The sequence below is a fragment of the Elgaria multicarinata genome, chromosome 7 (assembly GCF_023053635.1).
Source record: "Elgaria multicarinata webbii isolate HBS135686 ecotype San Diego chromosome 7, rElgMul1.1.pri, whole genome shotgun sequence".
Taxonomy (NCBI): domain Eukaryota; kingdom Metazoa; phylum Chordata; class Lepidosauria; order Squamata; family Anguidae; genus Elgaria; species Elgaria multicarinata.
The window spans coordinates 40,755,199-40,778,621 of record NC_086177.1 but is presented as its reverse complement, the minus strand read 5'-3'; the positions used below and the strand labels follow the sequence as shown (position 1 = coordinate 40,778,621).

Here is a 23,423-nt window from a genome sequence, read left to right as displayed (position 1 = left end):
TTCTTTCCTTCAATTTTTAGAATGCAATAGTTACCACATTTACAAGGAAAAATGATGGTGACATAATGATTTTGGAATAACATTAAGACTTTGTTTTAAGAGAAAGATACAATGAACCTATATCTTCTGGAATGTGGAGATATCTAAGCCAAAACACACATTTAGGTATATGATCCTATGCCTTTCTGTACAATAAGAGGACAGCATATAATTGTACAAGGGGCTCCCAGTACTGGTCCAAAGAGACACCTCTAAAGGAGTGGTGGTTGCCACCATTCACACTGGTGCTGAGGAAAAGCCCCTGTGCAATGCAGAGCAGTGCATCAGTATCCGCCAAAGGGATTTAAAGAGGGATTAGGTAGGGGAGTGATGAAGTGTAGGGTGAAGCACATCTGGACAGTTCAATTAGAGTTGCCTTGCATAAGTAGTAATCTTTGTTAGGGATAGATTAAGTAAGATGGGTTACCAAAGGGCAAACATACAGGAAAATTTGTGTGAATTAATTACATTCCATAAGCTCTTGTTCTTTGCCTTTATGATCACTAGGATGGAATGGTTTAAAATGGACTTCCATCAGATCAGAATTGTATTCATGCACTTATTTGCTTCTCAATGTGCTCTTTTTGGGCTGTAGACAAAGGTCTAATTCATATGATGCCAGCAGCTGTGTGGGAGCCATTGCAGTATGACTTCTCTGGTATTGCATGAAGGAAGCAGATCATGTGGGCAAAGCAAATAATATTGTTACTTTTATTGCTGAAGTCACCAGAACCTTGGGATGCGAGTCTTACTCCCTTTCAATATTACAATTATACTTTAGCAAGTTAACAAAATGAATTTTATGCTTAAGAGCTACTTGATAAGAATCTTGCCTGGGGAATTCTTAATAGACATTCTATATCTGTAGGAAATGCCTAGTTTAATGTCTATAGCGGGATGGACAACTTCAGGGCATCTGTGGGCCACTTTTAATGCCCCCACAGGTTGTACTGCCACCGCCGCTAGGGATGTATAAGAAATTTGTTTTGAATTTGTTCCGAGCCTGCAATGTGTTTGAGGACACAACACACACACAGACGTGTGTTCCACAGCATGTACACATTTGAGAACTTCATGAAAAAATGTGTGCTTTTAAAAAATATGCACAAATGTGTTTAATAGGAAAAGAATGCATACATTTCAAAGATACATACATTTGTTAAAATTACATACAGATTTTCATGCAAATAGAAAATAATAAAGCTTTCTGCCCACCCAATCAGATACCCCAATCCTACAACTGTCCTGCCGCAAATGAGCAAGAACTTTAGGCTACCTTTGCTGTTTGAGAAGTTGCTACCAAATACTAAGTATCATAGAGTTGTGCCAATGTAGCTGGCTCTGTAATATATCCAATATTACCCCCTACCCAGAGTAGACCCATTAAAATGAGTGGAATTTAAGTTAGGCTAACACTGGATACAGCCCAATGAGTTTAAAGTTGAGCTGAGATTTATAGGAGACTAGATACCACAAAAAGGATAAGAGGACATGACATGACATGACATTCTACAGTATGTGAGAGACAGCAGTGGCTCTATCAGGTAAGACCTGTGGGTACCCTTCTGTCACCAGAAGCAGCCACATCAGATATGGTCCTGAGTTACACTAGAACCTTATGCAAAATGACACATTTATGCTATCACTTTCCTAACATAGGAAGGTGCTTTACACACAGTCATATCATAGGCCCTTCCAGCCCAGTATTGTTTACTACACTGGTGCACAGTAGATCTCCAGAGCTTCAGGAAGAAATTTTCCATGCCTACCTGGATTCATGTCCCAATCTACAGGTCTTTATGCACACTAAATCAGTCTGTATACATGAATCTATGTGGGTGGTGGATTTGGTACACTAGCCTGTGGCAAAGACAAGTAGGTGGATAGAGGCTCCAAAGGTGGAGTTAAGTTCAGAAGGGAGTTGAATTCTTGTTTTTATATTGCATTGTTAGACCATGTGCCACTCTGGATACTTTAAATTGTTAAATTAGTCAATAAATACAATGGATTTTTTTTTTACTATTTGCTCCGGGGGATTGCTCCCCACTGCAAGTGCAGGGGGTGCTGCTGCAGAAATTAGTCAGGGAGTGTTCTTGGCAAATAAAACCACAACATGGTGAGAAATTTAGTCCCAGCAAAGTCTATTGTGTACTGGGCATGGCCAGATCTCAGTTGTTTTATTAACATACCCTATTTCTTCGATTCTAAGACACACTTTTTTCCCATATAAACATCTCTAAAAATGGGGTGCATCTTAGAATCGTGGGTGTGTCTTAAGTTTTTTTTTTCCTGTTGGTGATACTTGAAATTAGTGTGCGTCTTACAATCGATAGTGTTTTACAATCGAAGAAATACAGTTAATCCAACAGCTACCACCATGTTTCATTAACATAAAGCACTTGCAGGCTTTAAAGGTTTTTTTTAAGGTATACCCAAACCATCTCCCTTAGGCAGTAAGTGAGATAGGCCCCTCCCACAGACGTCCCATCCCTTTACTAAATCCTGAGTCTCTCCATTTAGCCTGTTACTCATATACAGCTATGAACTGGGAAAAAGATTTGGACTGTCAGTAGAGTCAAGTTATTAACACTCATGGCAAAAAGCAGAATAAAGGGTTGTGAGGTATGTTATTTCTTTAACTTTTTCAAGAATGCTGTGGCATAAAATGACCCTTTATCAAGGCCATTTCAAATCCCAAGCGTGCTAGTGAAGTAAATGACCAAGGACTTGCCATTTAACAGCACAGACATGCATGCTGTTAAAACTAGGGTAGGCTGCAGTCCTAATCTCCTTTGCATGTCAGTTCGGTTGAACTTAATGGAGCCGGGGCCGGGGCCTGTAATCTAGAAGTTGGTCCACAAATACCTTTTTTACTTGCCAATTTTATCACATGCTCTGGGAGAAACATGTCATAAATTCCTCACAACGAATTTAACTTTGTATCTACTAACTGTGCAATTCTATTTTGTTTCCCCAGAAGTAAGCCAGGCCCGGCCCCGGCTCCATTAAGTTCAACCGAACAAAGCAAAATAATAAGGTATCAGTTTTAGACTCTTTACGACTATAATACCTGCTTGAAGAGCGAACATCAAAGCCAGACAACGGTGAATTCTAAGTTCTTTTAAGTGAGTGGTGTTCAGGCTTGGATTGGCCGAAAAAGTTGTGACGTACCAGGTTTTGAGAACCGGGCTGGGTCGCCATCTGCTGGATGTTGAGTTAACCCACGTGTTTGCTGGACCGAAAGAGGCTGATAAGCGGCTGTGGGAGTGGAAAAGTTTGTTGCGGAACTCGTAGTGGCGCCAAATTCTCAGATCGCTAGCTGTCGTTTTCGTGAGTTGCTTCTCCCTAATGTGCGTTATGATTCGAGGTGTCCCCCCCCCCAACCACGGATCCCGGGCGAGGGGACTGCAGCTGCGGCCGGCAGCGATCCTCTCGACCTCACGTGCGGTGCTTGATTACCCCTGTGATCAAGTTCCCGACGTGCGCGCCTCTGTAGTGTGCACGCTGGTTCCGTGCAAACAGGGGCTGACTCGTTCCCCCGAAATCTGACTGAAACTGGCCCCCGATCCCCCCCCGAACGCTTTTTTTGTCTTTTGCAGGGCTGCGACCGCCTTTTCTCCGGTCTGGAATCGCATTGGGAGGAGATAGGCGCAGCCAGGCGGTGACTACAACGAGCGAGCGAGCGAGCTGGGGGGTGGTGAGTCGAGCGCGCCCGGGCGATAAAATTGCCGGAGGGAACGAACAGCGGCCTTCCTCTTTAAATAACCCGGGTGTGCGAGCGCGGGATTGGCTGGGATCTGCGTAGTGTTAATTTATTTATTTATTATTTATTTATTTAAAACATTTATATCCCGCCCTATATCATTAAGATCTCAGAGCGGAGTACGGATAAAAACATACAGTGTAAAACAATACATATGCACAGTTAAAAACAAACTAAACCATGTTAAAGCATCCTTCCCCAACTTGGTGCCCTTCAGATGGTTGGACGCTCCAGGGGATGATGGGAGTTGTAGTCCAAGCTATTTGGAAGGCAGCAGGTTGGGGAAGGTGTATGTTTTGAAGGGAACACACTGGCATGGCTCCCCCCCTTTCCTTTCCTTTTTTTTTTAAAAAAGAAAGGTGATCTGCACCAACAGTGCAAGTTAAGAACCGCCCAGAGAGCTCCTGCTATTGGGCAGTATAGAAATGTAATAAATAAATTGTACCAATCCTTTTTTCCAAGGCACAGTTGAATCTAGTTTTGCTTCCTTTAATTATGAGAGGGTTTTCTCGGTGCTGGTCCTGGAGGACCAGCACACCTCTCCCTCCTCCCACCCGGGCTCTCCAATAAGTACACAGCACGTGGACTTTCCAAAAGTGGGGTGGGGGAGAAGGGTGACGATTTACTTCGTGAATAGAGAAAAGATTCCTCAATGTTGTTGCTTATTCGCAAGTTCTTCGTGCGAGATCATGGAGCAACAGTCTAGTTGCCATAACCTGCAGATGAAAATAGGCAACTACGCTTATGGAGGCTTACAGAAAAAGTGCATGTTGTGGTACGAAGCATGTTGTGGTGAGGTGATCAAGCTAGAGGAATCACTCCATTAAATCAGTTTGTAGAGAGTGTAGGCCGACCTTTGCTTAGGAAAATTTACTTTGAGCCCCGCTCTCCCCAGTGGGACTTACTGCCAAGTAAGTGTTGCAGGACTGTAGCCTTGTAAGGCCTGATCCTATGCATATTTATGGAGGAGAACACCCAAGTATATGTGTATGCAACTGCAACCTTCCATTGCACTCCTATGCATATTTATTGAGCAGTAAGTCCCACTAGGTTACATGGGGTTTACTCTTATGTAAGTGCATAGGAATATAGCCTTACACTGTAACCCTAAACACACCTAATATGAAAATGAGTCATTGGAACTTACTTCTAAGTAAATAATCCTATGCATACTTAATTGGGTATAAGCCCCTTCAAACACAGTGGGACTTGCTTCCTAATAATAATGCACTGGCCTGGCTGCATATGTGTTATTATTAATACATATTTTTCTTTGCCTCCAGGTTTTAGAAGCGCCTTGCTTTCACATTGAGATATCACAGATGTGCATATTTTTTCAATGTGATATACGAGTATAATATCAAACCTATAATTTTAGTGTCTGTTTTAGTGGCTAGAGTGTAAGATTTGCATGCAGGAAACTCAGATTGAAATTCTGTAAAAACTTATTATTATTTACATTTATATACCGCCCCATAGCCGAAGCTCTCTGGGTGGTTTACAAAAATTATTAGATGAACAAATATTGGGGGAAAGTAAATATTGAGGGCACTTGATAGTATTCTTCATATACCTGAAGAGCTTTTGAATAGAAGAGGGCAATGATTTGCTGCTCCAGTGACTTGGACTAGACCCAATGGTTTAAGTTACAGGAGGGCAGACTGTGGTTGAACGATCAATTTACCAGTGGAAAATAGGCTTATCCTTGCTGGAAGTCTTCAAGTCTGGGCAGCCATCTCTTGAGGACACTTTAGCTCTGGAATTTCTGCATTGAGTAAGGAGCTTAGACTAGATGGCCTACAAGCTCCCCATCCTCCCACTGTGATTTTGGGCAATGCCAGTACCACTTTGCAAATAAGCCCGTAAATACCTATGTAAGGTATCACACATACCTATGCTAACCATTTAGTGGTATATCAATAGGCTGGGGGAGGAAACAAGCCCCCAACATTTCCTGGAGATGATTGGACAGCTCAACCTATGCAGGTTTGCTTGGAAGTATGCCCTTCTGAATTCAGTGGGACTTACTCCCAAGTAAGTGTCAATAGGTTTGTATCCTTACTCTCCACAGGCGACCAGGCAAGTGTTTACAAGCTTGCACCTTTTTCTCATTACCTATTTCCCAGGATTCTTTCGCAGGTAAAAGTACATGTGAAGAAGATACTGAGTTTACAGGGAAACACAGAGGTGTGGGCCGGTGAATACTTTGATTGGGAGGCGGGGGTGGGTGAGGAGCAGCGCTGGTGGGCTAATGGTTGGCCATCCATGTCCTGGTTTCTGCCAATAGATCTCCACTGCCTTAAATGATAAGCAACGAAAAAAGATAAGCAATTTCTTGAAATATAGGTCACTTTCAAATCTGCGTATTATGTGACTTGATACTTACTCTTGTACAATCCTGTATGTTCTCCCATTAAGCTCAGTTAAAAAAAACCCAAAGAGTCTTGTGGCACCTGAAACTCTAGCAACTGTTATTCTAGCATAAGCTTTCATGGACTGTTGCCCATGGAGTGGTATGGAGAATTTCAGTTTTATGTACAGTACAGGGGGTGGGGGGGGGGAAGAACTATAAAAAGTGAAGTCTTCCTCCTACCCCTCCCTCCACCCCCATCATATAAAAACTCTCCATAATACTTCATGTGTCTGATGAAGTGGACTGTAGTCCACAAGAGGTTATGCCAGAATAAGTTTATTAGCCTTTAAGATGCAACAAGACTTTTAAAGGAAATGATTACGTTCAGTGTGACTGCAACTATGTATGCTGCAGTATGTTAGGACACTTGTACAGCTTGACCTAGTGTCATTGATGGGCTTGTTGATTGTCTTTCTAGATTTTTCGCTCTTAGGACTCAGTTTTGTTAATTAAAACATTTATTTATTTATTTTCTTTGCAGGCAAACAAAATGGCAGAAAGGCCTATTTGGGAGCAAATTGGAACAAGTTTTATACAACTGTATTATCAACAGTTTGATACCAATAGGGAACAATTAGGCGCCCTTTATGTATGTATCTACATATCTTTATTTAAACTATTATTTTGTCATTGGGGTATTGGATGGGTTATTGACTTGGAACCACCTTCCCCAGAATGTTTTGGATTTCACCTCCCATCAGCCCAAACTATGTTGGCCAGTGTAAAGGAATACAGGTTGTGGGGATGCTGACTTGGCCTCTTTGTTATTTTTGCAAAAGTTGACATGTGGTTCATGTCCTAATAATTGTCTCCTAGGTTATTGACAAACAGTCTTGAGTGGGACCAGTAGAGAGCAATGAGTTGGATCTACCGCACCAACCCTGCTGGCTCACGCTGGCCAGCGCAAAAGCGGTGTTGGGGGGTGGGCAGGTGCTGCATTTTGCCAGTTTATTTAGATTGGCAGATTTTACAAGTTCCTCCTACCCATTGACAGCAATTGAGCAGGGGGAGATTAGCTACATTAGCTTCTAAACTTGTGTAGCAGAAGGCCTAAATTGGGTCTATCTGAGCAGCTCCCAAGCTGGCTTCTCTCTGCCTACATAACTCCCTATTTTGGGGCTTTCCACCTGCTTCCACTTGGACATGAACTGCTGGTGGCAGCTTACTGCCCATCTGGGTACAGTGGAGCAGGGGTCAGAAGCCAGCAGAGAGGAATCACTGTACCATCCTAACCCCCTCCACCCTTCAACATTGGGGCAGCAAGCGGGGTAGGATTGCACTATGAATCTGTTTTTACTTTGTAAATTCAGATTCTTGGTTGTTGCTTTTCATTACTCTTAGCTATTGAAAGTACAGTACTTTGCAATAAGGGTTTTCTGGATATTCAGATACAAATAGTGTGCATTTTTAGCTGCTACACAGGTGGGGTGTGTGTGTGTGAAGTGCTTGCAACTTGGACCAAGTGCCCAGAAAATACTGTCAGCTAGTTTGCCGCTAAGGTTCTGGAGTGCAGTCAGTTGTGGGAAGCTGTCTAAGGTGGGTGTGGGACTCGCTAAGAGTATCTTGCCAGGGGGTTGGACCTGGGATTATTCATGTGTTTATTTTGCTTTCTTTTGATATTTTTATCTGAAACATATACCTTTTTGCAGACAGATGCTTCCTGTTTATCATGGGAAGGGCAGCAGTACCAAGGAAAAGCATCAATTATGGAAAAATTGATGGTACGTTACCACTTAGTATCAGTAGTTAAGAAGCTTTGCTTATTGTACTAGCATTCTTTGCAATTCTTTTGAATGGTTAAACACAATCGTTTGATTGGATAAGAGAAAGGAGAGTGCTGGCGGACTGACTTGTTTCATAAGTTTGTATGATTTCTATTAAAGTAGCAGGTTTCATGTTCTTTTTTTCTCTTTGGGAACAGAGACTCCCTTTCCAAAAAATTCAGCACAACATTACATCCCAAGATCATCAGCCAGCTCCTGACAACTGCATTCTTAGTATGGTAGTTGGTCAGCTGAAGGTGAGATAATTATTTGCATCTTTGGTTAGCATATGTCAAAGCTTTTATGTCTTTGGGCAATATCCAGTACTGCCTCTCTGCCTATGCAGTGGACGTAGCAGTTGTGGAAGTGACCTCTAGCACTACATTAATAGCATAAGTTGGTGCAATGGGTTTTATGGAGAAACTTGTGGCACCAGCTTACACTATTGTCAGATGCTAGAGGTCGCTTACGCTATTGCTATGTCAACTGTTGGATACTGGCCTTTGATTACCTGAACCTCTTAAAGCTGGAGCATTAAAGCATTGAGACAGAATTTTGTGATTAATTAAAATATTATAAATGGAGCAGTTAAAGAAAGATAAGTGTTTGAGTTTATAATATGGTAGCTAGAAACAGATCCATCTAAAAGTCACACAGAGTACAAACCAGTCAAAATTAAGTATTGCAAAATCTCATTGATTTCTCTCTCCATTGAAATCAATGAGGCGTAAAACTGCATTAGAGGAAAAAGTCAGATTTTTCCTCTAATGTTTTAAACGACTGCAGATTTTATTGATGTGATGGACACTTTTAACACAGGAGCTAAATTTGTCTTCTTTTAATGTAGGTGGATGATGATCCAGTCATGGGATTCCATCAGTTGTTTGTTCTCAAGAATATTAATGACAAATGGATTTGTTCGAATGACATATTTAGGCTGGCTCTGTACAACTTTGCTTGAAACTTTTTCTCCAGTGTGCTTTTGTTTATCTCAAATTCCTGACTAAACAAAACTTGTTTTAAAACTTGTTTGAATTCTTCTTTATTCCGAGGCTTTGTAATTGAAATAATATGTATAGCCTGTTACGTTAGATGAATAATTTGGATGGTCACTCTATCACATACAGTATATCTATACTTCTTCCCTGCTTATATGTAGCATAAGACATCCAATGTATACCATCTCGTAAGAACACTGCTTGTCTATTTTAACTGCATTAAACATGCTCAAACATATCACATTGATTTCTTATAAAAACAGCATCTGTAGCAACAAAATAACCTCCATGCAGTCTTATTAGTGCACCTGAGGGAATAATTGCTATTCCTAAATGCTTTTATTTCACCTAACTCATGTTTCATATTATGTTATCAACATGGTGAAGTCAACTCAGGATGAATTTCCCATGTCCATTGTGCATGGCAAATATATTGTTTGCATGAATCCTCACATAGCTCAGACTGTTCAGTGAGCCTGTACAGGCAACGCTGAAGGCTCTGTGGTTAGCTTAGCACTAACCACAAGACATATGGTCACACATGTCACTGTAAACCCTGTCTGGGTCCTGATTTCCTTAACCACAAACCTATTAAATGAGAGCTTGAGTCCTCCGAATGCTCTATCCCATCAGCTTTTGCGCTGCGGGAGCCAGCACTTGTGCCCACCATTTTAGTTCAGTTTCTGAAGTCACCCGTCATTACTGCTGTAACACAGCCCTTGATGCTTGTGATCACCGTGTTCTGTGGCTGTAATGCCAGATGCCATTTGGGAATATTGATCCCCACCCTCTCAACGGCCAGGAGTTACGCCTGCAGATTTGTTTACATGGAAGGCGCTGTGGTGCCATCCTGAGCTTGCTGCCATTTTGGGAGTGTCTGCCATTATCCTCGATGTGGTTGGCCATTTTGAGGAGGCACCTCTGCTGTCCTGAGCTCGCTGCCATTTTGGGGGTGTCTGCCTGGTCTAGGGATAATTGTGGATCACTGGGGCTGAATTCTGGACAGTGTTGTATTTGAGATGTGCCTTTGGGTAGTAAAAAAGGGCTAGATTCACTACACAGCTCTTTAAACTGCATGTGTTGCTCAAAAAACGGGGCAGTAAGAGAGCCTGCAGGATAGACCAGCATAGATTATTTAGGCAGCTAAGTACTGCTAGCTGTATGGTTTTAAGCCAAAGTTAATGCCGCTAACCCTGCTGCAGAACAGGGTTAGTGAACCGGCCACAATGTGGTTACCAGGTGCACCTGGTTAAGGAAAACTCATTGTACATGACACCTAAAACCTCTTAACCAGTAGGGTTAATAGTGTCATCTGAATGGGCCCACAGTCAGAGCAGGGCAACCCCCTGAGAACTACGGTGTGCATGTGTGGAAAATAAACTGCTACAGCTGCATACAAATAAAGAATCTCCTATGTGAAATTGATATTGTAAAATCCTGTCACAATGACTTCACCACATTAAAAGGAAACATGATAATTGGGTCTTTCTTTGCATATTACAAGCTGTTGACAGAATGAATGTTCTATGTAGAAATGTAAAGCTTTTATCCCAGACCATGAGCCATGCTATGGACAATCTTTTCAGAGAGAAAAGTACTGGCTGCACTTCTTTCGATAGTGTTGTTTGTCTAAAACAGAGAAGAGGAACCTTTGGGCCACTTTCCTGAAACCCTTCTCTCCTCGAGTAGGGAAAACCTCTTATCTCCAGTCAGGTCATGATTGGAGATAAGAGTGTTCACCTGTTCAGTACTGAGAAAGGCTTCCTTCCTCAATAGGAAAAAATGCTCCCTTCCTGAGCAAGGAAAATGTCTCCCCTCCCCAGATGATCTGCATGGATCAGCTGAGGAACGCAGCTGGGAACAGTGTGTGAGTATGAGTGAGAGAGACAGACAGACAGGCAGAAAGTAGGGATGATTACCACTTTTGGCTCTGTCCAAACCTATTGCTGTTATCTGGTCCTCAGGACGTTTCCCTGGCAGTAATCCATCCCTCAGTTTGAAAAAGGTTCCCCATCCGTGGTCTAATATTAACTACATAATATGTGGCTATTTTCAGAGTGGAAGCAACAAAAGGGATTATGTAAACTAGGCTAAATGCATCCAGTTCCTACCAGTACCTTTCTACACAGCAACAACAACAACAACAACAACAACAACAATAATAATAATAATAATAATAATAATAATAATAATAATAATAATAAATTATTTCTTACCCGCCTCTCCATTTGGATCAAGGCGGGGAACAACAATAAGTATAAAATACATAAAACTGAAATAAAAGCATAGTATACATTATTAAAACATCCTAAAATTCCACTGGATAGGCCTGCCGGAAGAGATCAGTCTTTATAGCTTTCTTAAATGCTAAAAGACTTTTAAGTTGGCGGATCTCTCCCGGCAGTCCATTCCACAGTCTGGGAGCAGCAGAAGAGAAGGTCCTCTGGGTAATACCTGTCAGCCTAGTTTTGGCTGGCTGAAGTAAATTCTGTAGGCATAAATAAATTTTAGAGAGTGGTATATCTTCTATTGTTCTCAAAACAATACACTGGTATCTGTCATAGCATGTACGCATGTGGGGTCCTAAGTGTAGGAATATGAATATCTTCAAGTTGCACCGAGATCGTATTGTTATGCATACCCCAATTCTATTGAGCAGTGAGAAGTTTTAGGGGTACAGCACATACCTAGGTTTGGTTTCCTTTAGGAGGAGGTCATTGGAGGCTTATTGTTATTATTTGCATTGATTTACAAATATAGAATTTGAGCAGAGGTGGAGGCAGAGCTTAAACACTCAAGCGGATAACTACAATCTACTGCTACCACATCGGATCTCTAGGGAGACAGCAAGCATCCTAAGATGCCCCCAGAGACCCAAAACCCGGTTGTATCTGAGCCTGTTCAGATGCACACAGTGAGTTAGGTTGGTAGGTGAACCACGGAGAGGGGAGGGTTAATGGAACCACAACAAGCAGACCCGCCTCACAATCGCAGAACCATGCTGCACCCCACGCCCTCTGTGGTTAGGTCACTTACTGCCACACGGCTTAACTATGCATTCTCTGCTTGCTGAACGGCTGGCTGGCAGCACCGTTTGGAAAATGAAAAAAAAATATGGCCGCAAACCATAGAAAATATCTGTAGCTGCAAGAGGCATGCTGGAAGTGGCAGTTGCTCTTGCTCAATTTATATAATATATTCAAGTAGCAAGATAGGGCATGGTTTAGTACAAAATTCTATATTTCCTTTGCTGGGAGAAACTATTATTTATTAAATTATGTATTTGCGGATTGACTTACACAAATGCAGAAATCCAGAATTAATATACCAGAAAAACAAAACAAAATCCATGTAAACCATAATCAGCACAATAATAAAATACAAAAAACCCACTATAAAAACATAATCTAAACACAATAGAATACAAAAGGGTTAATACACAAAATCTCTTCACAAAGCCTGAACAGCCTAGAATGAACACCACAAAAGCAGCCCACAGCCGTTGATTAGCACCAAACTGCTGACCGTGTTGGTACCAGGTGAGCTTCTTTGGTGAGAGTGTTCCATAAATGGGCTATCACACAAAAGGCTGGTTCCCCCAGCCACCACTGTCTAAGCTTCTCTTGGACAGGGCACACAAAAGCTGACCTAAGGGACAGGATACTTTCATGTGGGAAAAGGTGGTCCTTTGAGGTATTGGGGCCCTGAGTCACGTTAGGTTAAAACAAGCACCTTGTGTTTGGCCTGGAAGGAATTTGGCAACCAGTACAGGAAAACCAGTGCTGGACATATATGTTCACATTGCCTAGCCCTGGTTAACAACCAGGCCACCAAATTCTTCACTAGCTTCAGTTTCTGCACTGTCTTTCAAAGGCAGACCAATACAATGTTTTACAGCGATCTAATCTAAAGATTACTGCTGATGCCCAGCTATCCCCATCCAGGTGAGGTAACCAGCTGAAGGTGGTAGAAGGCACTCTGCTCCATGGAGACCAGCTGAGCTTCCAATGACAATGATGGATCCAAGAGTATCTCCAGCTGCGTTCCTGCTCCTTCAGGGTGGAGTGTGACTCCATCCAGAGCCATTTGCACGTCCCCCCAAATCTGGATTGAGTTACAAGTCGCCATCAGAGCCTCAGTCTTGTTTGGACTGAGTTTATTGGCTCTCATCCAGTCCATTGCCAAGGCCAGACACCAGTTAGCTAGGGAGCCTTTTAGTGGGATTGAATGTAAGGAAAGATGCTTGGCATCTTATGCTTGTTGCAGTCCAATCCTAATAATTTTTACTCAGTTCAGTGGGACATCTACTAGAAAGTATAGGGGTGTTCATAAAGAACACTCATTACACATTGATGGGTGGGGGAGAAGCAGAGCCATGGTTAGTGGGCAGACATGCCCCCTACCAGCCACACGTTCAGCCAGTATGTGAAGTGGCCACACACGTGTACTGACCTATGTACATAGATTGCCACTATGTAAGGGAGCTGCTGACTGTCCCAGAATTTCCCCCTCGTGCGGAGGCAAATTATGCATGTTGAGCTGGTTTATGCTCCGGCTAAATTCATGGCTGGAGGAGGGCTTCAGCCAGCAGATGTGACCACCCCCAACTCTACCCATCAACATGTAAGGCACGTTTGTATGAAGATCCCTTGTGTTCCTGGATTACAGCCTTGTTTTTAATCTGGACAGTTCTTCTAATATCTTTCCCTTCTCATTTCTATTTGCCTTCCAAGTGAATCATGCTTTCCTCACAAGGGCCAGTTCTTGCTTCTCTTCAGTTCTGCTCTTCATTGCACGTCTCAGAAACAATGGGAGCTGGGCCAAAGCACCATATCATTTCTGGTGGCTCAAAGTTGCTTGAACGTTCTGTACCTCCCTGGAAATGAATACAACACACATGCACCAATTTGGGAAGACTGGGCACAGGGGGGCCCCTAAAGCAGCAATAAACTAGCAAACCTGTTGGCTTAATCAATTTTTTTAAAAGTATAGAGGGGTTGGGGTTATTAACCACTGGGGAGCTCCAATTGAAAAAGGCAAAGTTAAAAGTACAGAAAATGTCACACAACGATTCACAATACTGTTTCTACAATTGCATAGCCACCCATGCAGGCTGGTTCATAATTGGTCAATCCAAAGATTCATGAGACAAATTGTTCAGAAATCTGTCATCTACTAGCCATTCCACCTGGCTACACAGCAGAGGAAGACAACACAGCCCACTCCATTGGCTCAGCTGGGGAATAGCTGCCATTTGGCTCCTTTTCCCTGAACTCTCTGTCAGTGGCCATTACAAAAAACATTTGTGTAACTTTATGAAGAACTAGTGCCTGAATTTGCTTGTTTTCTATGCCCTCCCTCTTTTCCTTTTGTACTGCGTTTATTGGATTCTAAGCCTGTTGGCAGGTTCTGTGTTATTGAGTTTTTAAAAATTATTTGTACAGTGCCTTGAAAACTATAGGTCCTAAATAAATAAATAAATAAATTTGTGCTAGTGCTATGTTAGCTGCAGCTACCAGAACTACAAGAAAGAAAGCCAGTGTAGTGTAGTGGCTAAAGTGTTGGACTGTGAGTCAGGAGATCTGGGTTCTAGTCCCCACTCAGCCACGGAAACCCACTGGATGACTTTGGGCCAGTCACAGACTCTCAGCCCAACCTACCTCACAGGGTTGTTGTTGTGAGGCTAAAATGAAGAGGAAAATTATGTACACCGCCTTGGGTTCCTTGGAGGAAAAAAGGTGGGGTATAAATGCAATAATTAAATAAATAAGAAATAAGAAAGGCCACTTTCTATGTATCACTGTCCTGAGACTTTATCCACTCCCATTTATAGTACTAGCCACTACAACTCTGATTTGTGTAGTGGTGGAGCAAGCAGTAACCTCTCCCATCTACCACGTGGATGAGGATTGTAACTTGAGCTGATTGTTCCACGTCAATGACATCTAATCGATGAGGAGGCCCATGTCACATGATTTCTCTGCCTCATAAAATTAGCCAGACATTGTATGCTTCATATGTTAAAATATCTGAAGCAGGAAACTGCGTGCAGTCCTCTGTACTCTGTGGGCTGGTTAGCATGTTGTGGCAAATCATGGGTTAATTAATCCATAATTTGCCAGGACGTGCACTACACACAAGCTGCTTCTGTTTTCTGTAAACAGTCGCTGATCGGCTTGACTGATGGTTATCAGCATGACGTGCAAACTTGAACAGATGGGTTAAGAGCTAAATAAACCAGTGGTTAACCCAACAACAAACCAGTCTAGGATCACACATCCTGCTCCAAACCTTTGATTGGGCCAATTGGAGGTTGTTTACAGAAACCAGAAGTACCTCACAGATGGCATACATCTCCATAAATCATAGGTTAAACAACCCATGATTTGCTGGTCTATGTTTAGGGTAGCTTTCTTGTTTGGTTTTGTTTAAACTGGTCAGAATTTTATATCTGCATATATTTAAGATGAATTAGCATTGCTTAATGGGTACCCTCCCCCAAACACACACATATTTTTCTCTCTGGAGGTGCACACAAATGTCTGCATAATGCTGATACAGTTATCCTTTTTATTATTTATGTTATTATTTATTTCTTACATTTATATCCCACCTTTGCCTTCAAGATGCCTAAGACAGCATACATGATACTCCTCTTCGTTTTATCCTCACAACAACCCTGTCTGGTAAGTTAGGCTGAGCACACTCACTCAATGAGTTTCATGGCTAAGTGGGGACTTGAAGCCAGGATTCCCAAGTTCAACCCTCTAACCACTACACCATACTAACTCCCCTTTAACTACATCATTATTGCATAATAAAGATGTCTAAGTAATAAAAGGATGAGTTTACAATTTAAACTGAAGCGGGCTTTCAGTTTTTTTGATAAGGTGATACTGAATACAAGGGTATGGTTTAATTACAAACTTTGTTATGCTTTAAGAATTACGTGGGCACTGGCTGCTAACTGTAATTTAAGATATGGAACCTTTATACGCTGGCAATATTCCAAACCTTTAACAACACTACAGTTAAAGATTGAACCCAGCTATTAAATTGTCCACATAAATTGTAGATAAATCATCCTTTTTCTTCTAGTGCTGCATTTTTATTTTGATAATGACTTCTTCCTGTTGCTGTTCAGATGAAATTGAACTGATCAGTAACTGAAAAGTCTTCTTTTGAGAAGCATATCACAGAACTGCAGTAAGAGATTCATTTAAAACCTGTGTTAGTCAAAACTAGTCTCTGCGTAGGAGGAAATAGAAGGAAGCAAAACAGTTGATGGCACAGAAAAGCATATAGAAATATATGTGAAGGTATCTAAGAAAAATATTTTAAATACATTGGCTAAAAGAAGAAGATTTCTACAATATATTCATGAATGAAATACTCATCGCACTTATTACATACAAGAAGATGAAGAGTGGTGTTTTACCTTCAAAACAACCCTATAAGGTAAGTTAGACTGAAAGTTAATAGCTTTCTCAATGCTACCTAACGGGTTTCATAGCTGTGAGGATTTGAAAGAAAGCTTCCAATCCTGGCTCTATTTCTTATATATATTTCTGCCAGCACCGTTCTTCAAGAAGATTATCCACTTTCCTTGCTCCAATAGTTTGGAAGGATACATTCTCAAGATGAAAAAAATGCTCTGAGGTGAAAACTTGTAAGCTTCTCTTAAGGTAACCAGAGAAAATGAACACATCTCATTTTTAGACAAAAAGAGTTTAACTGATGAGCTGGTAACTAATGACAAGAAGGCTTCCACAGCTTGTAGTACAAGACATAAAAAATTGATAAGCATTGATTGTAAAATGAAAGTTGAAGGAGTGAACATCTTCCTATGTATGAAAGATTTATTTGTTCATTTTGCCAATGTACTCCCGCTGTCAGAGCCGCCTGTTCCTGCCCAGCGGCCGCCGCAGCCACCTCCTTCTCCTTCTCCTCCCGAGGCTCCGCTGCGAGCAGGTGAGCCAAAGTTCAAAATGGGTGACCCAAGAGACCTCTGTCCTCACCTTGATTCAATAGGTGAAGTCACCAAGGATGATCTCCTTCAGAAATCCAAGGGAACGTGCCAGTCCTGTGGAGCGGTGGGACCCAACCTTTGGGTCTGTCTTCAAGTAGGCTGCCCTTATGTTGGTTGCGGGGAATCCTTTTCTGACCACAGCACCCTTCATGCACAGGCCAAAAAGCACAATCTCACAGTGAACCTGACAACGTTCCGGGTGTGGTGTTACGCCTGCGAGAAGGAGGTGTTCTTGGACCAGCGCCTGGCCTCCCACCCAACAGCCCCATCTGCAAAATTCACAGAACAGGATTCTCCTCCGCCCGTCCATCCTCTCAAAGCTGTACCGATTGCAGTGGCTGATGAAGGGGAGTCGGAATCAGAAGACGACGATCTAAAACCAAGAGGCCTTACGGGAATGAAAAATCTTGGGAACTCTTGTTACATGAACGCTGCAGTTCAGGCCCTTTCTAACTGAGGCCACCAGTGAGGGAGGAAGCAGCAGCCAGGCACCTCTCCACCATGCCTAGGTCCAGCTCCAGCTGAGAGGCCCCTCCCTCCTGCTACCAACTGTCACTGCAGAGGCCACCAGTGAGGGAGGAAGCAGCAGCCAGGCACCTCTCCACCATGCCTGGGTCCAGCTCCAGCTGAGAGGCCCCTCCCTCCTGCTACCAACTGTCACTGCAGAGGCCACCAGTGAGGGAGGAAGCAGCAGCCAGGCACCTCTCCACCATGCCTAGGTCCAGCTCCAGCTGAGAGGCCCCTCCCTCCTGCTACCAACTGTCTCTGCAGAGGCCACCAGTGAGGGAGGAAGCAGCAGCCAGGCACCTCTCCACCGTGCCTGGGTCCAGCTCCAGCTCAGAGCCCCCTCCCTCCTGCTACCAACTGTCAACTGCTGAACTTTCCAACTAAGATTGTAGTGCCTGAATTTCCTTTCCTTTCCCCCCCCCTCCTCCTCCCTCCCAATCCCCTTTCCTTTTGTGTCATGTCTTTTAGATTGTAAGCCTGTGGGCAGGGACTGTCAAGAAATACTTTTGTAAGCCGCTGTGAGAGCCCTTTTTGGCTGAATGGCGGCATAAAAATGCTTAAATAAATAAATAAATAAAAATGTACTACAAAAGGAAGGGAAGGATCAGTCAACAAATAAGGGAGATAATGGAACTTACATATGCCCTTTTTGAAAAATCTTTGCTTTCTTCATTGAGTGGGACATCACAATCAAGAGTAACACTTCTTCCCAAGTTTAGACACTGTGAGCATCTCTACATTAAGAAGAAATTGTGTTGCCTTACAGGGGCTTTGTGCTTCCTGCTTCTTTTGCATGCTTATGAACTGCATTACCTGGGCAGAGAGGGGCAGAGAGGGTTTGAATTGAATCTTTCCCCTCTAAGCATGCTCCATTAACTTCCTCTGAGACAGCACCATCTAGTGGTGGAAGGTCCCACTTTTTCTGGATATTACCACATTTGTGGTTCTTTTAATAGTGGGACTTCCAGGGGATAACATGGGAGATGTCCTGGTCATTGATGATGTCGTGCAATGGACCTGCAAACTTCTTTGATCGGTCAATCACAAGTGTGCAATAAACAGCTTGTTTAGAAGAAATCTGTAAAAGTAGAAGATATGAAGTTCCTGTGCATTGTGAAATCAATGGATGCAGTGCATTTCATCAGCTTTGGGATAGTAGGGACCTATCACAAAATACAACAGATCTTTAAGATGGTAAGCACCTTTTTTCTTTACTGCTTGCAGCTCAATATCAATTGGTCTTTCCTGATTTGATTAGTGTAAATAACTTTTTGAAATTACAACTGAGAACAGGTATGCAGTACACTTTTTGTTGCTAAATATTATGCAACAATAATAACATGATTCACTAAGAGAGGGGAAAGGCTACTGTTCTAACACCTTGAAAAAAGGTTTGCTTTTGTTGTCATGCCCCAGCCTCGAATCAATACAGTACTCATTTGTCAGTTCTTAATGTTTTCTTTCTCCCTTGTTTTGCCCATCTAAGGTTCATTGTAAGTATAGGACCTAGTACAACACTGGTGCTAAATAGAAATTAAATCTATCAGTAGTAACAATTCAAATCTCAAGTCAATTAAGCCCTATGTACCCAACTAAATAATTTTAATAATACAAGCTCTCTAATGCAATGGGATTGTATCCAATATGAAAAGACATTGCAGGCAGAATGGATTTCTTCTCCCCACTGCAGCCCACACAATTCTGCTCCAGATCAGATTTGGGGGCATGTGTGGGCATGCAGGGGGAAGGAAGGAAAGTCACATTGAGCCTGTCATCAAATTCAGGTCTCACAGCACTGTGCAATAATATCAATATCATAAAAACATAATAAGTGGCAGAAAATAAAACCACAGAAACAATGCAGAAGCATCATGTACATTTACATAAATATATTCATAAATATACCAGATAAACAAAAATGTCTTAGCCTGGCATCTAAAAGCTTGTAAAGAAGGTGCCAGGTATGCTTCCTTATGGAGGAATATTAGAGATCACCCAATTAAATTAAAGCACAGAAGGTCTGAAATAGGAGGAAATATCTTTTTTTTACCCAGTGCTGGGATGTCAGAATCCTCTATGTTATAAGTACTGATGACTAACATTGTGAGTGTTGGAGTGGTGATGAACCTGGACAGACATGCTGTTTATCCAAGCCATTTTGTCCCTCAGGCCAAAACAAGGAGGCATGCAGTGACACACGAATGCCCACACCTCCCAAGGGGAGAAACAGCTGCTAGGCAATCCCTTTCTTTAACGGGTTCTTCGGCTTTTACCACTTTCGACCATTGTTGCAGGATCAATGTGACCTGCTTCCCTAAATGACTACAGACGCGGCTCCAGTGGAACACTGGTCCAAGTTCCTGTAGATGGAGCAGTATGATGTTGGTCTCTCTTGTGGATTGGCAGCAGAAGGCACAAGAATGCAGATGTACATGCCACCTAGGTCATATGTGGTGACAAAGAAAGATGCCAAACTAGAGACAGAACTTGGACATTCCTACAGTAAAATTTAAGACTGAGGATGATTCGGAAGTGTATTTGATCATCTTTAAAATTGTATCTGCTCCTTAGTTGGCCCTGCGGCTTACACTGTAGTCTACTGTGACCTGTTCGCTGAGCAAGCACAACCTAACCATCGCTTAGTGTATTAACAGGCCCTATGACGACACAGCAATGGCCATTTTGTATTGGCTAGGCTTAAAATATGAAATGTGTGTCTATAGATCCACAGGTATTAAATGGATGAGTGATGCGGATCCATGAAACAGTTCAGGATCACTTTAAAGAGTTCAGGACCACTTTAAAGAATTGGCCTGGGCCTGCCAATTGCTGTAGACATGACTGAAACTGAAGAATAAGATAGGGTGCTTCCAGGAGAGGCTCTTATAGTGCCATCACCCTGCCTCGTTCACAGACTCTTATGGAGCATCCAGACAACAATGTCTTCTGCTTGTATCACCCCACCACCCCATGTTGAGAAGTGCCACACATCAAGAAGTTAATGCTATCAGAAGGTAGTGGAGTCAATATGAAGAACCAGGGCTATCCAGGGAGGTTAATTCCAGGAAGAACTCCCCTCTCTCAACAGGGCTAAAACATTAACGTTAAGAATACGTCAGATCCTATGTTGAGCAGCAACAATTCATTGCAAAAAGTAAGCCATAAGATGTGAATGAGGAACCCCAACCTGTTCATTATCAAAGATCATAGAATCATGGCAGAAGTAACATCGGGGCCTGCTCCTGCTGGACTCTTCCCCCCCCCCCACAGGGCAAACTGCCATCTTGGCCCTGTGGGGAAGAAGGACCGAGAGGACTGGAGCAGGCAGAAGTAACATCGGGGCCTGCTCCTGCTGGACTCTGTCTCTCTCTCTCTTTCTTTCTCTCTCCTCCCTCCCTCCCTCCCTCCTTGACTCCTTTTCCTTGTGTGTCATGTCTTTATTAGATTGTAAGCCTGAGGGCAGGGACTGTCTTTTTTCCTAAGTGTAAGCCGCTCTGAGAGCCTTTTTTGGCTGAGGAGCGGGGTATAAGTATGATAAATAAATAAATAAATAAATAAATAAATAATAGAATAGCAGAGTTGAAAGGGGCCTACAAGGCCATCAAGTCCAGATCTTTCAGATCTCTGAGCCTCTGAAAGTGGCAGCACATGCAGCAGATATTGACTACTGGACCTTGGCAATCAGGGAGCTTGGAAATAGGTTCACCATCAGATAAAGAAGAACTGGGCTACAGAGAACTTTAAATGAAAGAACTAGCACACTGATTGGGAACCAGACTGGGGACTCATGCAGTATTGATGGTCCCAGTGGCTAGTGCCCATTAGCTGTCTTGCTTATGCATCCTGGTGAAACTGAAGTCTTAGAACTACTTTCATGGGCAGACTAACGTACAGTGCACTGCAGCATTCAAGAGGTCTCTAAGGCATGTACAAGTGTGACAAGGTCTTCTTTTTCTAGGAAGGGACAGATTTGATGTATCAAGTGACTTGATAGAATGCAGTCTAGGCAACAGCCTTCCTGGTTGTGCTTTTATATTGTACTTTTATACTGTGTTTTTATACTGTTGGTTGTTTTATACTTTGGATTATCTCCATGGTTTTAATTTTTGCAAATTGCCCAGAGAGTTTTGGCTATTGGGTGGTATAGAAATGCAATAAATAAAAAAAAATGAGAAATCAAGAAACCCAGATCTAGGAGCACTCCCAATCTGCGAACTTGCACTTACAGAAGAAGTGTTATCCCATTCATGGCAGATAAGTCTATCATTTCTCTGACTTTAGAAACACCTATTATTAGTAACTCCATCTTCTTTGGAGTATTTGTGTACCCTGATCTAGTCCCATTCTGACAGCAAGCAAACATTCAAGGATGATACCTGAAGAACTCCACGAGAAAGGGCTTATGAGAAAGAACATCTTTCCAGCACCATTTTTTGAACTCCTGGTGGACTAAGCGTGGAACTACTGAAAAAAAGTACTCCTGGAAGTACTCTGATCACTGGTATCAAAAAAGCCAAGAGCTCCAGGCCCATCTATATGGCAACGGGATTCCTCCTCATTGAATATAAACCCGAATTTTCGTTGATTTGAGTCTAGGTAAAGAGTATCACACTGCAGCAGCAACAGCGATTTATCTCCTGAATCTAATTTTTTTTTTTTTTTGGTAGTGCAATTATTAATGTGCACATGCGTATTATCATACACGATGCTATGGAGGAGAGACAAAGAAAGCTATACATTTTATATGCGGAGCTCCAGGTGAGGGGAGGAACAAGGCAGCAGAGGAGGATGCAAGATGAGGAGAAAGCAACGTGTTGCAAAGAACAACCTTCCAAACAGAAAAGGCTTCCCAAAGGCAGGATAAGTGCAGGGAGTTTTTTGTCCACCCATGCCCTGCGCTTCTCCTGCCTTTGGGAAACCTTTTCTGTTTGGAGGGTTGTCCTTTGCAACACGCGGGTGGAGAGGCGGTCAGCTCAAGAGAGAACAGCCTCTGCTCGGGAGTCTTTTCTCCAAAGGGGACTGAACACGTCTCGACACTCTGGCTGCCTGTCCCCTCTCTTTGTTTTAATATTATAAACTCTATCTGCGGAGCTCTGCAGAATCATATAATGAAAACGGCACGAAGGAAGGGAGCTAGAGGAGACCGCGATAGGAAGGAAGGTGGGAAATCAGCCAATCACTTTGTCCTGCCCTGAAAGCTCCGCCCACATGTCAAAATGCAATTTAACTCCCCCAACGACACATAACTACAATGTGGTGCAAACTTGGACGTGATCCAAAAGTTGTGGTAAATCACAAATGCGAATATGCGCATTATCGCGTTAAAAACCCGGTGCTACAACGAATGGACGGCTGTGTCTTGTGTCCTGAAATATGAATATGTGCATTTGGGTCAGGGTAAACAAGCTGTATAGACAAGCCCCAGGGGAATCACAGAATCACATTCCTCCTGTCTCATGCCAAACAAGGTCAACAACCCAGTCAACCAAGATGGTCTCAGTTCAAGCCCTAGCCATTTGTGATGATCATGCTGCTTGGTCCTCAAGTATTCAAAAATGCACTTTCCTGCTCTCTGAATCAACCTCAGATGTCCAATCCTTATTTAAAGCTAATCATTTCTCAGCCCCAACTATCATCTGATGCAAATGTTACCTCTGAAGCATGAGAGCTTCTGCATAGTCTAATCCTACACTTTAGCAACATTTGTAAACATCATATGAATGTGAGGCAGCATGGGAAATGATCCATGTAGTGCTCCATCTAAAGTGATTCAGTGTTCCATGTTCCGAACACCACTTAGCATGTTGTTGCCATTAAAACATGTAATAATTACCATGGCACTCATTTGCTTACCTCTTCCCATTATGAAAGTGGCTCACATATTGATACCATGTTTTAATTTTTTTTTTAA

General features: G+C 42.5%; 1 protein-coding gene across 3 annotated transcripts; it reads left to right on the top strand.

Annotated features, from left to right (window-relative positions):
• Positions 1 to 3,176: 3,176 nt before the first annotated feature.
• On the top strand, positions 3,177 to 9,003 carry LOC134401079 (nuclear transport factor 2-like). Of its 3 annotated transcripts, none has more exons than XM_063129793.1 (6): positions 3,177 to 3,369; positions 3,639 to 3,736; positions 6,697 to 6,804; positions 7,865 to 7,936; positions 8,137 to 8,235; positions 8,826 to 9,003. In XM_063129793.1, exons 3-6 carry the CDS (start codon positions 6,706 to 6,708, stop codon positions 8,937 to 8,939), a joined length of 384 nt encoding a protein of 127 aa, XP_062985863.1. In that variant the 5' UTR covers positions 3,177 to 3,369; positions 3,639 to 3,736; positions 6,697 to 6,705; the 3' UTR covers positions 8,940 to 9,003. The 3 variants fall into 3 exon arrangements, with proteins under 3 accessions (XP_062985863.1, XP_062985864.1, XP_062985865.1); XM_063129794.1 differs by having other exon boundaries at positions 3,177 to 3,389; XM_063129795.1 differs by lacking the exon at positions 3,639 to 3,736 and having other exon boundaries at positions 3,316 to 3,329.
• Positions 9,004 to 23,423: the final 14,420 nt, after the last annotated feature.